At 41.0% G+C, this 12,126-nt stretch overlaps 6 protein-coding genes across 6 annotated transcripts; 3 read left to right on the top strand and 3 right to left on the bottom strand.

The window, feature by feature from the left end:
* Positions 1-54: 54 nt before the first annotated feature.
* On the bottom strand, positions 55-2,685 carry Gasu_11690 (uncharacterized protein). The gene is made up of 5 exons (XM_005707954.1): positions 2,315-2,685; positions 2,113-2,268; positions 1,832-2,080; positions 1,696-1,788; positions 55-1,642 (listed from the first exon to the last, which is right to left on the bottom strand). Exons 1-5 carry the CDS (start codon positions 2,631-2,633, stop codon positions 567-569), a joined length of 1,893 nt encoding a protein of 630 aa, XP_005708011.1. The 5' UTR covers positions 2,634-2,685; the 3' UTR covers positions 55-566.
* Positions 2,686-2,825: 140 nt separating this feature from the next.
* Positions 2,826-7,000, top strand: Gasu_11680 (SNARE-interacting protein-like protein). The gene is made up of 5 exons (XM_005707953.1): positions 2,826-3,139; positions 3,241-4,175; positions 4,220-5,872; positions 5,924-6,058; positions 6,110-7,000. Exons 1-5 carry the CDS (start codon positions 2,998-3,000, stop codon positions 6,902-6,904), a joined length of 3,660 nt encoding a protein of 1,219 aa, XP_005708010.1. The 5' UTR covers positions 2,826-2,997; the 3' UTR covers positions 6,905-7,000.
* Positions 7,001-7,005: 5 nt separating this feature from the next.
* On the top strand, positions 7,006-8,088 carry Gasu_11670 (vesicle-associated membrane protein 7). Its single transcript, XM_005707952.1, has 2 exons — positions 7,006-7,314; positions 7,368-8,088. Exons 1-2 carry the CDS (start codon positions 7,034-7,036, stop codon positions 7,876-7,878), a joined length of 792 nt encoding a protein of 263 aa, XP_005708009.1. The 5' UTR covers positions 7,006-7,033; the 3' UTR covers positions 7,879-8,088.
* Positions 8,089-8,415: 327 nt separating this feature from the next.
* On the top strand, positions 8,416-9,370 carry Gasu_11660 (uncharacterized protein). Its single transcript, XM_005707951.1, has 3 exons — positions 8,416-8,604; positions 8,655-8,940; positions 8,995-9,370. Exons 1-3 carry the CDS (start codon positions 8,526-8,528, stop codon positions 9,218-9,220), a joined length of 591 nt encoding a protein of 196 aa, XP_005708008.1. The 5' UTR covers positions 8,416-8,525; the 3' UTR covers positions 9,221-9,370.
* A 184-nt stretch (positions 9,371-9,554) lies between these two features.
* Positions 9,555-10,525, bottom strand: Gasu_11650 (uncharacterized protein). Its single transcript, XM_005707950.1, has 2 exons — positions 10,222-10,525; positions 9,555-10,172 (listed from the first exon to the last, which is right to left on the bottom strand). Exons 1-2 carry the CDS (start codon positions 10,465-10,467, stop codon positions 9,723-9,725), a joined length of 696 nt encoding a protein of 231 aa, XP_005708007.1. The 5' UTR covers positions 10,468-10,525; the 3' UTR covers positions 9,555-9,722.
* A 309-nt stretch (positions 10,526-10,834) lies between these two features.
* On the bottom strand, positions 10,835-12,126 carry Gasu_11640 (uncharacterized protein; the record flags this gene model as incomplete). Its single annotated transcript, XM_005707949.1, has 3 exons — positions 10,835-11,845; positions 11,896-11,935; positions 11,984-12,126. The coding sequence occupies 3 exons, from the start codon at positions 12,055-12,057 to the stop codon at positions 10,976-10,978; spliced, it is 984 nt and encodes a 327-aa protein (XP_005708006.1). The 3' UTR covers positions 10,835-10,975.

Genomic DNA, 12,126 nt, shown 5'->3' with positions numbered 1-12,126 from the left:
GGTTCTGATATGTCCTTTACAGTCAATCCTGTTGCAACTGCATTCGAACCGAACACAGATTGAAGGGCTGAATTAAGAACACTTCCATTGTCAAATGCAGCTTTCACAGAATTCGCTATGGATTGAGAAGGTGCAGTAACTTGCAGCAATAGTGAGGCATCTGCGACACCTTTTACACTGCGAAACCAATAATTGTAAAAATTGCTTCCTTCTAGGAAAAATATTCTAACTGCCTTAGGACTTGAAAGATTAGCAAATGGTGTCGAACCGGCACGCGCAAAGGTTGTATTAATACCAGAAGCTCCTATCTGACTCGACAAATCCTTATTCAAAGCTGTTCTGAAAGCTGAGTTATTCTGTGGAGAATTAAAACTTTGCGCAGTAACACCTGCTAAGTCAGCTTCAACATTCACAGCAAATTGACCTGGCTCAGGAGCTATATAAAAAAACAGAAGCTAGGTTAAAGCGGTAAATAGAAAAAACCAGAATCTTACTTGGTACAATCTGCGTTGGTATTGGTGTCGCCTACGAAGCAATAAGTAAAGACACAAAAATAAACAAGAATATCACGTACCGTTGGAGTCGGACTTGGAGTTCGGACTTGGAGTCGGACTTGGAGTTGGCGAAGGTGATGGTGTTGGAGACGGCGTTGGAGTACCTTGTTGGAGTCGGAGTTGGAGAAGGTGACGGTGTTGTAGGCGCTGAATACTGGAGTTGGTGTAGAAGTAGGAGTCTGTTGTTGGAGTTGGAGAAGGCGTTTTCGTCACCAATACTGGAGTTGGTGTAGAAGTAGGAGACTTTGCTGGAGTAGGAGAAGGCGTTTTCGTCACCAATACTGGAGTTGGTGTAGAAGTAGGAGACTTTGCTGGAGTAGGAGAAGGCGTTTTCGTCACCGGTACTGGAGTTGGTGTAGGAGTTGGAGACTTTGCTGGAGTAGGAGAAGGTGTTCTTGTCGTCACGGGATCCGGAGCTGGGGTTCTTGTTGGAGAAGGAGTCGGAGACTTTGTCGGAGTTGGCGTAGGTACAGGTGTTGGAGAAGGAATAGGCGTCCTTGTTGGTGTTGGAGAAGGAGTCTTTGTTGGAGTGGGAGAACTCGTCGGCGTCGGATCAGGAGTAGAAGACTTTGTGGGTGACGGACTAGGAGTGGCACTTGGCGTTGGAGAAGAAGTTGGAGACTTCGTAGGAGTAGGAGTCTTTGTAGCTGTTGGATCCGCCGTTGGAGTTGGTGACGCGGCTGCTCCACTTAAGGTGGTAGAAGGCACCGAAGTGGCCGAAACCGCCTTACCGGTACTTCCAGAACTGCGCGGGCTCAGGGCTCCTAACAGAGTGGCACTTGGAGTTTGTGTAGGTTCAGGTGCTTCTGTGGGATGTGGTGCCTCTGTAGGATCAGGTGCTTCTGTAGGATCGGGAGAGGAAAAACCTGTCGATAGTAGGGAAGGAAACACACTGAACACGCCTGAAGAAGAGAAGCTCGACGGTATCGCAGAAGAAGCACTTGTAGCTGAAGCTGAGCTCAGAGAGGTGAGAGGTGTAGAACTACTTGCTGCTTTTGGTGTCGAACTAAAGGTTGCTGGGTTTGTAGCACTGGCTGAAGAACTCACTGTTGGTGTAGTTTTTGCAGTAGGAGATATACTTATTCCTCCTCAAATATAGCTTCAACAAACAAAATAAAACCACATGAACAGCACGACTCACCTATACTACTTTGAGAACCAATACCACCTGTCGAGGTAACAATAGAGCTAGGTTGAGCTGTGCTAGGGGATAAAGAAGTTGACGAAGTAGCACCTATTCCAAAAGACATGATTAATATAATTGGTCCAAAGATTACGCTCACTTTTTGAAGTGGCGACGCTTGACGACGGAGAGGTCTGAGGCAGAGAAGCAGTAGTGCTAACAGTCGGCAAAGTCGAACTAGTCAGTGGAGTATGCGACACCAACTGACTCGGAGGAGACGAAGAAGTCGAAGTCGTTCCAAAACTATTAGAAGCGCTTAATGATGACGCTGAAGAAGAGAATAGGGCGTTATTATTATTGTTGTTATTATCGTTATTATTGGTCGGATCGGATTGTTGAATACCTGTCGTAACGGGTCAAGATGACTGGAATTACTTTCTACGCTCATACTCCCTCTCCTCAAACCAAACGAGAAATAGTGCTTACCTTGCGATGAAGAAGTACTACTTGTAAAGGAAGATGTTTTAGAGTTGCTCCCAGAACCCTGATTCGTACTTCCGTCACTTGGAGAAATAGCACTTTGTGAAGGACCTAAGGCTGTTTAAACTGTAGTGCGAAAACAAAAAAATAAACCAACCTGCCAAACCATTCGCGCCACTTGTTACTGTCGCGCCTTTCGGGGAAGAAAGCTGTCTGTCAACACTCCAAGGAAAGGGTTCCAGTTTGTTCCTTGTCATCATCTCGCTGCTTTCTACTTCGCTCAGAACCTGGGACTTGATAAGAACCACAGACAATATGCATATTATCGCCAAAACCACCACAAATTTCTGCGAGCACAAGTTGGTTATAGCAACACTAATAGGTCTATGTAAAGTACTAGAGTGCACGGTGTGCGGGTAGTTCCTTGAACTCAAGTTGCCACGACGGTGCAACAAAGTACCTTCGAAGCGTTGCATAAATGATAGCGCCTTCACTTTTAAATTTTACTCAGCAACCGCAACGAAAATCCACCAGGTCAACTTATTAGCTTTGATTGAATGTTCGAAGAGTTGGACAAGCCTTGCATTTTTCTTTGACACGATCAAAATTCATATATGAGGGTGCGGAGATCGATTCTATCTTGATTTGCCATTTTTGGAAACCTCTGTCATTTTCTCGCCATTTGTATTTTAATCTATTTCACGAATAACGTGGCAACATTATTTATCGATTATTGTGCCGCTTCCACCTGAAGCGTCGCATGGATTGTACTCTATACTATTTTCGCTTGTCGGGCGGATCCCGTCGTTGTGTCGATATTGCAGTAGAATACTACGCAGAATGGGAAACACGATGAAATTGTTTTATGCTTCCGTTTGCTGTATATGTATACTGACGTTATTCACTGACGCCGAATCCCCTTTTTTTGCGCCATGCAAACCAGGTTTGCCGTTGTCAGGCACAGCGCAAGCCAGTGCATGTAGTACGTGTAGCTTCATACTGTTAGGATAACTCTGACGACGAGTTGTAGAGACTCTTTTTTCAGTCAAAAGCGATGAAGTAAGTTTGCATCTTGTATTTTAGTTGCTGTTGACGCAGTACAAATTCAGACTGCTATGAGAAGCCTCAGAGTACAGTACGCAGCGGGAGATATTAAGTCAAGGCAAGTTTCTAGTTCTGTCGTCGCAACCTACGTTCCTCTGCCTCTTTTTGCATTTTTTGAGAGCAGACAAACTAACTTATCGGGTTTAACTGGTCTATTCACGCAAACACCGCAGAGCAGCTTGTCAGGTGACTCTTCCTTATCTGGAACGACATCAACTACTCCTCTGACAAACTCTTCAACTTCTCTCGGATCACAGGTACCCTCTGGGTCAATAGGCGCTTCTTCAAATCCTCAAGCATCCTCTACTTCATCAAGCCTTAAAGCAACACCGACACCTACGGTTCCTTTAGGTATTCCTGCGTCTACTCCTAGCCCTAAGACTTCTCCTTCGGTATCCTCCACTAGCTCTGCCAACGGTTTATCTGTTTCAGCTACTCCTACAGTTTCCACTTCCCCCTCGAGAACTGCGTCTCCTTCACCTTCTCCGTCTTCTTCTCCTTCTGCCAGTCCTACTCCAACTCAGGTTTCAACAAATAGCTCTGTAACTGCGTGGCCACAGAGTTGGCCATCTGGTTATTATGCCACGAATATTGCAGCCAACGTTGCAAATTTGTCTGTGTCTAGCTTCACGAGTAGTCTTGGAAGTTTCCAGTCCGCATTCGATATTGGTGTTAGTACAGCTCTTAATATAGCTTCAGGAAAAGTGCAACTTAACTATACTGCGGCTTCTTCTCATTTATTTCCTTCCTTTGGACCGTACAATAGTAGCAAACTGTCTATCAAAAGGTTTGGACTAGTTTTCTATCGACAGCCTTTTATTCGAGCAGATAGTAATACCGATTGTGCGTTATACCTTCAGACTTTGGCTACATCGTCAAATCTTGCTTCGAGTGTTCAGTCGCTGTTCAACTCTGTAAGCATTTTTCTATCGTATTTACTTTTTCTGAGACCTTGTAGGATACTAATAGTGATTTGCAGAGCTACCTTCAAGCAGTATACGGTTCTGATGTGAAAGTTATTTCTCAAGCGGCAAGGGTCGCGCAGCTTCACCAGAATAGTTCGCCTGTTATCTCTGTGTCTCAGCCTGTTGCGAGCACATCCAATAGTTCGTTATCTACTGGAGCTATAATTGGCATTGCTGTTGGTGGTGCTATTGCAGTATTCATTATCGTTGGTGCTATAGCTTTTTGGCTTATTCATAAGCGCCGAAAACGAGTCAAGGAAATGTTGGGCTCTTCATCAGAAAGGGAACTTGAGAATCAAAAAAGTTCCAGTGAAAAGCTGGACTCTCAATTGGAAAGCACGAGTCTTCCAGAACATGTCGAAGAAGTTATCCCACAAGACACAGCCAAGACATCTTTACAGAATAGTTTTATTGGTACTCATGCAAATTCAAGTCTTCGAGAACTTGTTCGAGAGCGTCTATTCAATGGGATGATTTTTGCTGTTGATACTGGCAAAGGGAGCTGGAAAGTTTTGGTACTTGATCGGAGATGTTTGAAAATTATTTCCTCTGTATGTAACTTGACAGATATATTGGCAAATGGGGTATCTTTAGTAGAGTCGTTGAATGCAAATCGAGAACGACTTCCTCGTATGGCAGCGATGTATTTTGTGGATCCCAATTTGGAAAGTATATCAAGAATTGTTGCAGATTTCGAAAGAACTTCACCAGTTACGGAATATAAGGGAAAGGTTGGAAGCACCATTCATTTGCAATATGGTTCGGCGCATTTATTTACAACCAATTACACTCCTGAGCCTATCATGACCTTTATAAGGGAATCTCCTGGGTTAGTCGCCAATCTTCAAAGCTTCACGGAGTTGCACATTGATTTCATGGCCTTTGAAGAAAGAATTTTCTCGTTGGATATGCCATCTAGTATTTCTGAACTCTTTTGTCCTGATCAACACAAGAGTCGCCAACATTGTGAGGCAATAGCATCCAAGCTAGTAACAGTTTGCAGTGTTTTGAAGGAACGTCCACGTATTCGCTGTTCCAATTCTCAGCCAGTATCTCAATGCATTGCAGAATTTTTCCTTCAAAAGTTGGATGAATACGAAGCACAAGTGCCGGAAGGCTTATCAGGAAATCCGCAACGTAGAGGATGCAAGACCACAACATTTTTAATTTTGGATAGAACTGTTGATCTGATTGAACCTTTGATACATGAGTTTGGTTACCAAGCTATGTGTCAAGATCTTTTGTTGGCTGAAGACCCAGAAGTAGTGGGATCAAAATATACGTATAGCACACATGATGAAAAAGGAGCTATTGTTTACAGAGAGAGTGAAATGGATGAAAATAATGATTCTCTGTGGAGAAAGCTTCGTCACTTACATGTAGCTGAAGCTATTGAAGAGTTGACTCTATCATTTAATCGATTTTTAGAACAAGACAAAACGGCACAGTTACAGCTCCGGAAGTCTTCGAATGGAGTGACTTCAGTACATGACTTGAAGACACTTCGTCAAGCTGTTCGTAATATGCCGACATATGCAGATCGACTTGCCAAGTTTAGTCTTCATACACAGTTATTGGATGAATGTATGCGTCTGTTTTATGAAAGAGACTTGGAAAGGATCAGTTCTTGTGAACAAGACATGTCGGTAAGTTTTTGTCTTGCAAGCTTTTGATTGTCCAATTAAGAGTTGTCTCAGACTGGATTCACAGCAGATGGAAAGGCCGTGAAGGACGTTGGAGTAAAATTGTTTTCAATCTTGAGAGACGATAGCATAGGTTATTTGGAGAAGCTTCGTTTAATAATGTTAAGTTTAATAACTCAGCCAATGAACGTAAGTCATGGTGCATTGGTATACATTTGCCTAAATAATATTTTTGTATAGTTCAAGGAACGCAGGAATATCTTAGAGACTTCTGGCATTCCCGACGATAAGCAAACAGCAGCGCTTAATTTGTCTGCTCTTGGTGTGACAGCTGAAAATTCGAAGTTGATTCGAAAGCAACTAAAGGAGCGAACCAAGAAAAAATCGAAGCAAGCAAAGGAACAATATGAGTTATCTCGTTATGTTCCATTGTTGCAGGACATTGTCACAGATTTTATCACTGGGGGTCTTTCCAGAAGTAGCTATCCTTTAGTTGGTGGGAAAAACGATAGTGCTGTTTCTGAAGATGACGATGATGAACAAGGTCGACATAGAAGAAGAGCTAGAAGTCATAGAAGAAGGTCCCGAAGTGCTAGTGCTGTTCGACAACGTTCACATTCTTCTGCTGGTTCGAGAACATCGGGAAGTGACCTAACTGATGATGATGGCTCACAATCGAAAGGAAAGGAGTCTTCTAGGAAAGAAGAACTTGCTCGTCCACGATACGTTGTCTTTATTGCTGGTGGAATAACAGCTACAGAAATGAGAATTGCTTACGAGCTTTCGGCTGCCTATTCCGTGGAGATTATTCTTGGTGGTAGCTGTGTTCTCAATCCTAAAAAGTTTGTTGAGCAAGTAGAGTCCGTACAACCTCGTTATGTAGAAAGTGTCATTGACTTTTTCTCTCCTGTCTCACCTTCTGAAGCAATTTCTCCTCGCTCTTATTCCAGTGATCATATAACTTCACCAAGACCTACAGATAGTAATAGAGTGAAAGATGATGTAGTAAGAAATTTAGATAAGAAATTGAAGTAATAGGGAAATGAGGGAATTGAGAGAATCTTTGGCCATTGCGTGGCATTGTTGTAACAAAAATGCTCATTGTACACTCTCTTAGGGAATTTTGATTTTGAGTTGGGAATTGGATTAGCGCAACTTTTTAAAATGTCTTCGGCAACTCCTTCTGTGTCTATTCAAGCAAACACAAACTCTGAACCAAACGGACTTGTTCCCCAAGTCAATGGTTCCAATATAGTTTACGCTGTTGTCGCAAGAGGTACCAACGTATTAGCGCAACATTCTTCCGAAAGGGGGAACTATGAAGCTATTGCCGCTCGCATTTTAGCAAAGGTACCCGAACATAACGTGAAGAGTTTCTATGAAAACGACAGCTTGAGTTTCAACTTTCTAATTTCCGACGGGGTAACGTATCTATGTATAGCAAGGTAGGAAAAAAGTCTTTTCCGTTGTACCTTTTCTGAACCCACTTACCTTGAAGGAAGTTGTACCCACGAAGATTGGTGTTTTCTTTCTTGGAGGAAATTAAGAAACGCTTTCTGTCTCTGTATGCTGATCAAGTCAGTACTGCAGGTCCTTTACAAATGCAGCACGACTTCCGTCCCATTTTGCAACAGCAAATGGAATACTTTAGTAACGAAGCGGAAGCTGATAAACTTGCTAAAGTGCAGCAGCAAGTAGACGAGGTCACCTCAGTTATGAGATCCAATATAGACGAGGCTCTGAATAGAGGTGAAAGACTCGACGTTCTCGTGGATAGAGCTGAAGACCTCCGAGGAGGAGCAAGTCAATTTCAAAAGTCTTCAACACAACTTAAACGCAATTTTTGTAAACGAAATATGAAGATTATCATTTGCATCGTAATAGTTGTCGTTCTTATTGCACTAGCTATTATCCTTGGTGTTGTGCTGACCCAACGAAATAGCAGTAGTGGCGGAAGCGGTGGAAGCAGTAATAACAGTGGCAATTCAACTAGAATTGTTTGGCAGTGACTAGTTGAATTTCTTACTGTTGAGCATATTGGTAGCTTTCTGTTGTATTGCTAAACATACTTTGTCATGAAAGCGAGGCGATAAACTTTTTCTTCGAGTTTGATACACAATGACTGTTGGGAACCAATCAACTTGTGAACAAAAGGCTCCAAGGTTAGTCACATTGAATAATGTTCTCTTTCCTTAATAAAGAAAGTTGGCGTGATACTAATTCGTTTGCACTGCAATATTTCCTTCGAGTCAAGAAGTACATAGTGTTTCTAAAATTATTCGAAATTTTAAGACATACGCTTCAAAACACGATACCATGTCACTGTTGTTGCACAAAAATGGCTTATTCCGACGATGGTTACCTCTAAGTGCGACACAATGGCAATAGAGTTGTCAAACCATGTTAAAAGGGTTTTTATCTCCTTCAAAAGTAAAAAAGCTGCCTTCAAGACTTCCATAAAATAGTTTCTCGAAACTATAGTTCTCGAAAAATTTGCAGAATTTCATCCTAAATGAAGGAGGGTTTTGGTCACGTGGACTGAAGAAGGAAATTTCTGGAATCGTTAAAAACCATTTCTATAAAAGCAAGCGTCAGATACATTGGAGGATGGCTTTAATAATTTTTCAATACAAGTGGGTTACAAGTTTGGTTGGTCATGGTAGAGTCCAAACTTCAAGACGGTGTTAGTGCTGCTCTTTGGACGGTTCGTTTCTTCCTGTATACTGTTATTTTAGGTAAGCTGAATTGTTTGAGAAATAAAAAGAGGGCTAATTATTTTTCCCAGCTTTCTCTGCTACTATTGTTGGACTAGATGGACGTAAAGCGGATAATATATGGAACGATAGTTTATTCTATGACGGCAAGTTTGTAGACTTTTGTGCCTATTCTGCTTCTTCTGTCGAGGAAGGAGGTGACCACGGAGCTTGTAGATATGTGATGGCGTTGGCTTCTATAAGCTTGATTCTGGTTTTCTTCCTCTGGTTATTTACCTTTGTAGATGCATTGTATCCTGTTCTTACCATGTTTTGGTTCATTGAATTGGGTATTAATGTATTTCAAACAATGTGGTGGTATGTGATATATCTTTAATAATTAGAAACGAAGACCGAGGTAGTTGTTTGTAGGTTAGTTGGAGCCATTGTTGTAAGTGCTAAAAGGCCTGACAGTTCCGTATTGGACGCTCTGGGTATTACAAAAGATATTAATGCCATCGAAGGTTTATCTTGGATCAACTTTGCCTTTAGCCTATTCTTATGTGGCATTTCTATCGCTGATGGTCTTTTGGTTGGTCAACGAGGCACCGGTTCGGGGAAACAAAATAGTGGAAACAACAATAGTAACACTGCATGAATAGATTGTTAGTCCTGTTGAAGTTGTAGAGTTGTATATAAGTTGTCTGTATTCAGTAACTTGCTGTTATTGCACAAAGATTAAAGGTTGTTTGAAGATAATAAACCTTACATTGTGAAGCTTTGCCTAAGCCCCTTTATGTTAGTTCTATCTATTCAAAAAGTTATAACAAATGAAAAATAGTTTATCTTACTACAAGTATTTCTAGCTGTTGGTAACTAAAAAGTATATAAAGCTTGTCGTGTCGTGGGATATAGAAGGGATACAAAAAATTAGAGTTTGAAGGTTTCAAATGATTATGAACTTCACCAAGTGCGTTAACCATTTTACAAGTACGTCATCAAAACATAGTACCAGAAAATAAAGAAACACAGTAATGAAATTGTCCTCTATAATTCTACAGAAAATAGAAGAAATTGAAACATATTAAATTCGGTTTATTCTGAACAAACAAAATGATGACAATCTATTGGCATCCTTCGCCTAAGAGTCCATCTTCATTTTATGAGCTATACGCACTAGTTGTATAAGATGGATAACTGCTGTAGCTGCTGTAACTGCTACTATACATCGGATAAGAACTGGAGTAACTTGGATAATAAGGAGTAGGAGTTGGTTCTTGAATGTAGTAAAAACCATATTCCAAGTTGCACAAAAGACATTCGAAGCACCATTGATAACATTCCAAATACCATTCTGGATAGTAATAAGTCATAGGAGGAGTTTCATAAGAAGTGTAGGTATTGGTTGAATAGGAAGATGTATACATTGGAGTCGAATAAGAAGAAGATGAGTATGTTGGAGTTGCATAGGAAGATGATGATGAACTATAAGCTCCACGAGAATAAGATGAAGACTGATAAGGAGTTGGTCGAACGTATCCAGATGGACAATATTTGTCAAAGTTGTTGCAGTAGAGGATATCAAGACCGTAGGGATAATAGAAATTGTACTTGGAGACATTAGCAACATGACAATTGAAAATTTTAAGATAAACTTACTTGTTGATAGCAATAGAGACATCCAGCACAAGCTTCAGCACAAGGCTCAATCCAAGGATAGGTAGTGTAGGAGGGATAAGAAGGACTTTCATAAGGAGTGGAATACATCGGTGATGAATAGACAGGACTATAAGCGCTACTATATCCTCTGACTTTTGAGGCTATATTGGAGTCTTTGAGAGGTCCTGCAACTGCATAGATCACAACTCCAAATAACAGAAAAGAAACTAGAGAAACTTTGTTCATGATGGATGTTACAAAATGTTCCAAATCACAATGCCAAAAATGATTATAGAAAGAAATTCCTCTTATATATGATTTAGCGTTATTTTGCAACCCCAAAGCCAACACATGATATAGCATTTTTCTTTTCTACAGGACAGAATAGAACCAACTGGATACTAATGGGTTCAACGGCAATTTTTATTTTCAAAGCCAATTTTGCATTTTTCTATTTATGACATTCCATTGGACTCTACTGAGGGTGCGGCTATTACAACTTGAATAAAACAGCAAAATTTCTGTGGTTTCGTTTATATACGCTATACATTGTTCTTTGTTACACTATGAATATTTGTGTCATAAAAAGACGTGCTTATTGTATACTCGATAATTTCAAAAATAAATGCAACCTTTTTGCTTTATTCAAAGTCCTTTGACCTTGCAACATCAATGATTGTTTTCTGCTTATTATAACACAATCAGTTGTATGATATAATCTTTTTGACTGTGCACGTCCATCGATCCTTACTTCTTAAAAGAAAATGGTCGTTTCTACTGGAATACTTGAAGTAGGTACAGGGAACGCTGAAAATGAAGAGATACCGCCACTCACGACACTAGAACTGGTTGTTGGGTTTGTGGAAAAAGATGGCGATCCATTGACAACATCACCTGAAGTGAAGGTTGGAATCGCTGTAGCAGATGTAATAGAATTGAAAGATGGAGATGGAGTGAAAATAGGCCCATTGAACACCACGGCTGTAGGTTGACTGATGCTAGTCGTTGGAACAGCTCCAAAGATTGGCTGAGAAGTTGGGTTCGAACTGAAACTTATGGGTGATAAAGTTGGTTGAGCAAATATAGTCGGAGTTGAAAACGATGAGGGCGTCGAGCTGGTTGAAAGACTGGGAATTTGGGAAGACTCAGGAACGTTACTTGAGATGACAATACCAGTAGGAAGTGGTTGAACCGTTGTCAGAGGAATTGCTGTTGAAACAGGTTCTGGAGCTTCTGTTGGTATCGGGGCTTCAGTTGGGATTGGAGCTTCGGTAGGAACTGGAGTTGCACAGCCGTTGCATGGAACTACAAAGACGTTAAAGGGCAATTGGGTAGTGCTTACGTCAGAATTCGCCAGTTGATCGTTAGTTGTTGGAGAAAATGATATCAGACTAGAAGGAGAAGGAGAAGATGAAGATATCGCACTAGCACTTGGACTTGAAGGAGCGTCTTGACTTGTGACTAGTGTTGTTGTTGAAGAAGTATCTGAACTAGCCATAAAACTGCTTGGCATGTATGATTGGAGGGAAGGTTGAGAATAGAGCATTAAACCATAGCCATAGTTTTGATATTCGTTCGTTATTTGCTTGGGTGACTCATAGATGAAGCCAAACTCCCAAAGACACTAGATGAACGATATGATTACTTGGAAACAAAGCAACACATTCAACTTACCAAAAGGCAATCAAAGCAAGTAATATGACAATCCACATACCTAGTTGTTGTTCATAATAGAACAAGTAGAAACGAGTGAGATACTTACCATGGTGGATATGTATATGTCATTGGAGGTTGTGGATATTGCATGGGAGATACTGTAGAATAAGCTTGAGACATGGAATACATTCCACGTGAATAGTCCGACGTCGTTGCAGAAGAACAGTATTTCCCGTAGTTCTTACAGTA

This window comes from Galdieria sulphuraria (assembly GCF_000341285.1).
Source record: "Galdieria sulphuraria unplaced genomic scaffold scaf_7, whole genome shotgun sequence".
Taxonomy (NCBI): domain Eukaryota; phylum Rhodophyta; class Bangiophyceae; order Galdieriales; family Galdieriaceae; genus Galdieria; species Galdieria sulphuraria.
Note: the sequence above shows the minus strand (reverse complement) of the source record. Positions and strands in the feature narration are given on the sequence as shown.

What these genes read in the sequence shown, in the direction of transcription:
- Gasu_11690 (XM_005707954.1), bottom strand. Translation starts at nt 2,633, where the DNA reads ATGCAACGCTTCGAAGGTACTTTGTTGCACCGTCGTGGCAACTTGAGT. An exon ending in CGCCACTTCAAAAAGTGAGC is followed by an intron (nt 1,789 to 1,831) that starts GTAATCTTTGGA and finishes CTTTTGGAATAG; the next exon opens with GTGCTACTTCGTCAACTTCT. An exon ending in TGGTTCTCAAAGTAGTATAG is followed by an intron (nt 1,643 to 1,695) that starts GTGAGTCGTGCT and finishes GCTATATTTGAG; the next exon opens with GAGGAATAAGTATATCTCCT.
- Gasu_11680 (XM_005707953.1), top strand. Translation starts at nt 2,998, where the DNA reads ATGGGAAACACGATGAAATTGTTTTATGCTTCCGTTTGCTGTATATGT. An exon ending in TTCAGTCGCTGTTCAACTCT is followed by an intron (nt 4,176 to 4,219) that starts GTAAGCATTTTT and finishes GAGACCTTGTAG; the next exon opens with GATACTAATAGTGATTTGCA. An exon ending in CTTGTGAACAAGACATGTCG is followed by an intron (nt 5,873 to 5,923) that starts GTAAGTTTTTGT and finishes GAGTTGTCTCAG; the next exon opens with ACTGGATTCACAGCAGATGG.
- Gasu_11670 (XM_005707952.1), top strand. Translation starts at nt 7,034, where the DNA reads ATGTCTTCGGCAACTCCTTCTGTGTCTATTCAAGCAAACACAAACTCT. An exon ending in ACGTATCTATGTATAGCAAG is followed by an intron (nt 7,315 to 7,367) that starts GTAGGAAAAAAG and finishes CTTACCTTGAAG; the next exon opens with GAAGTTGTACCCACGAAGAT.
- Gasu_11660 (XM_005707951.1), top strand. Translation starts at nt 8,526, where the DNA reads ATGGTAGAGTCCAAACTTCAAGACGGTGTTAGTGCTGCTCTTTGGACG. An exon ending in CCTGTATACTGTTATTTTAG is followed by an intron (nt 8,605 to 8,654) that starts GTAAGCTGAATT and finishes TATTTTTCCCAG; the next exon opens with CTTTCTCTGCTACTATTGTT. An exon ending in GTATTTCAAACAATGTGGTG is followed by an intron (nt 8,941 to 8,994) that starts GTATGTGATATA and finishes AGTTGTTTGTAG; the next exon opens with GTTAGTTGGAGCCATTGTTG.
- Gasu_11650 (XM_005707950.1), bottom strand. Translation starts at nt 10,467, where the DNA reads ATGAACAAAGTTTCTCTAGTTTCTTTTCTGTTATTTGGAGTTGTGATC. An exon ending in GTCTCTATTGCTATCAACAA is followed by an intron (nt 10,173 to 10,221) that starts GTAAGTTTATCT and finishes AATGTCTCCAAG; the next exon opens with TACAATTTCTATTATCCCTA.